The following is a 6000-nucleotide window of genomic DNA, read 5'->3' as shown; positions in this document are numbered from 1 at the left end:
GTTGCTGTATACAGATCTTGTGATGATTTACTAACAGGTGATCCCGACCTTTTCTCCAGCTGGTGCCTATACCACAGACATTTCTGAGAGTTTAACTGCAACGGAGCACAGTGGCAAACAGGAATGGCTGCTTCACAACAAGTGAAATATGCAGGTGATTTCCCCATCAGACACATGAACAGGTTCCTCAATGCCAACTGACTTTTTAGCAAGATGTAACTTTCCTTTGCCTCAGAGGTTTTTCGTATTCTATATCTGAAGCACCTTAGCAAGACTGGAGGTGAGTTTATTCAAGTTCACAGGAGCGATGGCCCTGCCTGTGCTGAACTTGTGCCAGCCACAGGGAGTGTCACCACCAAGGTTCAGCAACCTCCCAGGCATAAAAAGGAAATCAAATCATTGCAGGAGTTTTTGTTCCCAATATGACACAAAGAATCTCACAGTGAGTATCAAAAGTCGTCTGTTCAAAAAAGTGAGTTATATCACAGAGCATAAAACCCCCACAGCCCCAGCACAGTAAACAGGTCAAGTGTGATAGCTGAATGATTTGATTCTTCAATAAGCATCCACTGCTGCTGCAGACACCTGGATGAGATGGGGTAGTGCAGCTGGAAATGAGTCAGAACAATCACAAGCTTCGACAACAACAAGCTGCCTCCTCCTTGTGACCTCACCTCTTTATGAGAGACTCGCAGATCAGTCAAAAACGTTGAATCTGTTGGGTTTTTTTCCTTGGTTTGAACATCAATCTGAAATGGCAGTGTGTGCACAAGGTACACACCCCCTTGTGATGCCATATTGCTGAAAATCGAAATACACACACACATGCACAAACCCCTGACTAAACTGCACCACTGAAGTGAGAGTATCAAATAGTCTGACAGATCCATGCCTCCCTCACTAGACAAGGCTCCTCACCTGCCTTTTAAGAACCAGGAGGTGCATCTTCAGCTAACAGGATGGGCTGGTAATCAGAGGGCTCAGATCTCCACAGGGTCCTTCTTGCAGCGGGCAGGTCTCATGCTCAGCACTTGTCCGAGTGCTGTTCTTGGGAAGCGGGAGGCAGCCCTGCAAGACACTGAAAATCTGCACACATTTATGGCACAAAGTCCCCTTCAATCTCAAGATGTTGCTGCTTTACAAAAAAGGTCAGATTCAGGAAATAACTGTTTAACAACAAGCAAGGAAACAGCAGGCCAAAAGCTTCTCCCTACCCATAGGTTACCAAGATTCATCCCCTAGAGAAATCCAAAAGTAATAAAATTCCTCATGGGACATCATTGTCATTCTAAGGCACGTGGCAGTGCTCCTATGAAGAGTTCATGATCAGACTGTGAGGCAGCCAGCAAAAGAACTGTTTCAACACACAGAGAAAAGAATAAATAAGTCAAGACAGTCTGAATTTTTTTTTAAACTCAGTGTTTTATTGTTCCATGATTTTTAGTTACACTTTGACACATTGCACTTCGGGATAGATTAGCACCTACTACATAATTAAAAAAACTTAGTATCTTACCACTCACATAATTGGCACGATAGAGAAAACCCAGAGATCTGTCATATTGACCCAAGACTAAAAGAGATAAAATGTTTACATCCTTTATTGTTGGCAGGTGAACTTTCATTGTGGAAGGCCCTTGAAAATAGTGAACAGAAACTAACAACCTAAATGCCCTCCAAAAATATATAAAAACAGCATCAGATAAATCAATCCCTTCTTTACACCACTCCATTTGCTTCGGTACTTTTAGTACCCAAGTGCACAGTAGTTCCCTCATCTCTTTCAAGGAAAAAAAAAAAGTAACATGATCAAAACTACACGGACTACTTTGGGTGAAAAGAGGAGAGACTCCCACACACCATTCTCAGCACCCACACAAACAGCATTTTCATCAAAAGTGGCATTGTCTCAGGATTTAACACATCCCAAGAGGTTTATAAATAATAAACGTTTTTTAAAAGGGAAGAATTATTTTGAATAAATAAATGACAGCTCTAACAGCTGCATTGGCTTTGGTGACCAGTTATCTATATGCAGCATAAGTTATCTTCATAAGGCAAGTGATGAGCTGGCAGAAGTGAAGTCCCTGAGGATCAGCATCTCTGCGTACAACTTGTTTGTTTCACGTGTGTAGACAGCCCGGAAAACAATCAGTCCCAAGGCATCTGCTTTTTAATCTCCCAGCACAGCTGCAGACCACACAATGAATTATTTCTGTACCTTTTCTGCAGGCAGGAATACATAAATAACGCCGAATACTTAGTAGGAGGTGGCGGGGAATTAGTTCTGCTAAACCTGGGCCAAGTACTCCACCTTGTGTTCGTCCCCGGCACTCAGAGCAAAGCTCCCGATGCCTCCTCTGCACCTGCGGGTCCAGCGGCGTAGCTTCCTTTGCCTTCTGCCTGGGAACAAGTGCTGTCCATGGTGCCATAGGAGTGCTGCTCCGTGGGAGCCAGCACCGTCCTTTCGGTAGGGTGAGGACGCAAAACCTGGGGGACGTACATCTGAAATCACAATGAAGGGTTTTAGTGGTCTCTCAAAGCACAGGGCTGGGAAAACTCACCCAGGAGAATTTTTCCCCTTGTCATTCTTCTTTTCATCCTGTTCCCATTCTTCACCTTAACACCTCAGGCCTTTTGCACCCTGCTGGAGGCCTCTCGGTGCAACAGTCACCTGCACCTCTTGACTGTGGCACAAAGGCCTCTCCTTCTACCTCAGTCCTACATCCTCAGTGACATGACAAGCCAGACCTGCTACACGTCACAGCTTTCAGAATCAAAGCAGTGGCAACTGACTGTGTTTGGCAGCTGTCCAGATGTGAGGGTCTGTCTGGGGCAGGGCACAGGACAGAGCACACAGAGCTGCTGGAAGCGGTGTGTCTCAGCTACTCCTAAAACAGCAGCCGAAGGTACATCTGGAACACCACCTGGGAGCAGTCAAGGAGCCCAACTGCAGAACTCTCTGATCTCACATGCACGTGGGAAGTCCCACAGTCCATTCAGACTAACAGGTCCTACACAAGCTCTTCAGTAAGCAGGGTGAGAAATTAAGTTTTTCTAGGAAACGTAAGGGAATATTAGTAACTTTTAGCTTCTTACAGAAGATGTTGGGACTGTTGGTACATCTGTGTCTTTTCCTCTTTCACCTTGTGTGTCTTCAATCTGTAACCAGCAACAAGTGGGGAAAGAGAGAGAGACAACATCAAACTGGTGAGTGAAAACAATACACACATGATGAACACCCCAAACCTGCACAGACAGGTCTCAGTTCAGTGCTGGCACTCTCTCCTACACAGAATCGTAGAAAGGTTTGGCTTGGAAGGGACCTTAGCAATCACCCAGTTCCAACCCCCTGCCATGGGCAGGGACACCTTCCACTGGACCAGGTTGCTCCAAATTCCATATGCCTTGGCCTTGAACACTTGCAGGGATGGGGCATCCACAGCTTCTCTGGCCAACCTGTGCTAGTGCTGCAGCAACCTCACAGCAAAGAATTTCTTACTGTTACCTAATCTAAACCTACTGTCAGTTTAAAGCAATTCCCCCTTGTCCTGTCACTACATGCTCCTGTAAAAAGTCTCTCTCCATCTTTTTTTGTAGGCTCCCTTCAGGTACTGGAAGGCTGCAATTAGGTCTACCCAGAGCCTTCTCTTCTCCAGGCTGAAAACCCCCAGTTCTCTCAGCCTGGCCTCATAGCAGAGCTGCTCCATCCTCTGATCATCTTGGCTGTCTTCTCTGGACTCACTCCAACAGGTCCATGTCCTTTCTGTGCTGGGCCCCAGGGCAGGATGCAGCACTGCAGGTGGGGTGTCTCCAGAGCAGAATCCCCTCCCTCAGCCTGCTGGCCACACTGCTGGGGATACAGCTCAGGATATTTTTCCATACTGCTCTTTTCTCTCAAATTCAGTTCCTGCAGACACAGAGACTTTCCCCTCTGCCAAGCAGCCTACCTGGGCTACAGGCCCTCTTCAGCCATCTTACCATGAACCTTTGTGAACAGACCCTGCCAGCAGGAAGGCAAGGCAGGGACAACCCAGCAGGAATAGCTGGTGCTCCATCAAGTGCAAATGTAGGTGCTGAAAGGTCAGGTATCCATCACTTACCCTATAGTTCAGTGGACTCAGGTACTTGAAACAGCCAAAACAAGTGTAAGCCAAGCAAATAACAATAGTGATGTTGACAACCAGCAGGGTAAACATGGTTGTAGGTGCTTTAAAACCTAGAAAAATATCGAGAGAATACAATATAAAAATGCATAGCAGAAAAACCCAACAAAACCAAACGAAGCCTTTATTTATCCTCCTCATTTCAGAAGCCTCATAGAATTTTTTTTCCTTAGAGGAGTGGGCAGCCCACTTCCAGCCACAAACAAGAGAATGTCATTTTACACTAAGTTCTGCCACTTTTCCTAGAGGCCAAGAAATCTTGCTGTAATTCTTAAATTATAGACAAGACTCAGAGTGATTCTTCTCTTCCCTCATTCATCCATTCTGGACCAAGTTCTTAAATACTTCCATTAATGATCTGTGACATATAATATTAATTACATTGATTAATTATGATGATGGCACAAAATTGGATGGTTTGCCATCAGCTCAAAGGGACGGAGGCGTGGGGAGAGGAGAATCAAAATGTTCTTGGTAGATAAAACCACCCCAACCTGCTTTAAAAGATCAAAACAACAAAAAAACCCAACAGCAAGATAAAACTGTATGTAGAAAACAGCAAATAAGTAAACTTTGTAAGGAAAAATAAAATATATATATGAGGGATAACAATAGCACTGCAGCATACAACTGCTGGAAAGCAGTCAGTAGTGGGATGGTATAACAGAACATGGGAAGGGAGGAAAATTTAAAAAAAGAGACAAGTCTCTGGCACCTATACAAAATAATTCAGTGCTACTGAGCCTTCAGCTGGGTAGCTTGGCTACAATAAAATATGGATAGAACTGGGAAGAATCCAAGGAAAAACGTCAAGAGAAGAAACAGTAAATATGAACTAGGCTGACAGGTAAGTTTTTGTTCAGAGAGAATGTGATAAACTATAGGAAAGGACATGGTTGCCCAGTATGGAAAAACTATTAAAGATTACAATGGCTTCTTATTTTCCAGATGCACTAGGGAAATATCCTAAAGAAATTAATCTCATTTTGCAGTAAAGATGACTTGAATAGGCTACTAGGAAAAAGTAAGCATCACTGCAAACCCTATCTGTTTCAAAGCTTCTTCAGACAAAAGAAGCAACACCAGCCCTCAGACATTTTTGTGGTATCCCCAGTACATGCAGTGGCATGGAACAGACAAGTTGTACCCTTTAGCAGGTTATAGAAGCCCTGCAAGGGTCTGTTCACAAGGGGACAAACACCACACACATGCAAAAAACAAAACCCATGGAAAAATACACATGCAAAAAACAAAACCAAAGAAGCCCCACAAAAACATCACTATTCAAACCAAAAAAGGAAGTGAAAAAACCTCCCTAGGGGTATTCTGGAATGTCCTGCAGAGGAGGTTGCTTTTATAAGCACAGGTTACACAAATACTTACCGGATGGTGAGGTGTGCCTACACCAAAGCCAATATATGGTGCAAACCACAAAGCAAACAGCAACAGAGATTAGGGAAGGAAAAATCTCCTACATCAATTTTCCTTGCACTGTGTCCTCAGTACTCCTGCCTGGCAGCAGCTCTGGAGAACATGGGATTCAAGTGACTATCCCAGGAGATGGGGGTTGAACTGCAGATAGGACCTCACCTCCTCCAAGGTGAGGGGCCCAGTGGTGCTGCAGGTGTAGGATGGGGGGTGGATGGATGGATGGATGGCATAAGAGCTGAGAAAAAATACAGGCACTGAGAAGGAAAAAGTTGAGTACAGACTTTCACCTTCTATATGCAGTCAGGTGGTTTTTGATCCTGACTGAGAATTGGAGGAGAAGCCTTTTCAGATTTACATTAATATATAAGGAGTGAGAAATCAGAGTACTGTCACTGGACTCTGC

The 6000-nt window shown here is 44.5% G+C and overlaps 1 protein-coding gene across 5 annotated transcripts in view; it reads right to left on the bottom strand.

The window, feature by feature from the left end:
* Window positions 1–1410: 1410 nt before the first annotated feature.
* TMEM63A (transmembrane protein 63A) overlaps window positions 1411–6000 on the bottom strand; it is a 30601-nt gene continuing 26011 nt past the window's right edge. For all 5 annotated transcript variants that reach the window (XM_040058814.1, XM_040058816.1, XM_040058818.2 and 2 more), the window contains 3 exons: window positions 4104–4219; window positions 3100–3162; window positions 1411–2505 (listed from right to left, as the gene is read on the bottom strand). In XM_040058814.1, coding sequence (XP_039914748.1) covers window positions 2335–2505; window positions 3100–3162; window positions 4104–4219 — 350 coding nt within the window. In that variant the 3' untranslated portion in view covers window positions 1411–2334. The remainder of the gene's footprint in view (window positions 2506–3099; window positions 3163–4103; window positions 4220–6000) is intronic.

This window comes from Hirundo rustica, chromosome 3 (genome assembly GCF_015227805.2).
Source record: "Hirundo rustica isolate bHirRus1 chromosome 3, bHirRus1.pri.v3, whole genome shotgun sequence".
NCBI classification, from domain to species: Eukaryota; Metazoa; Chordata; class Aves; order Passeriformes; family Hirundinidae; genus Hirundo; species Hirundo rustica.
The sequence above is the reverse complement of the archived record's forward strand: the minus strand, read 5'-3'. Positions and strand labels throughout refer to the sequence as shown.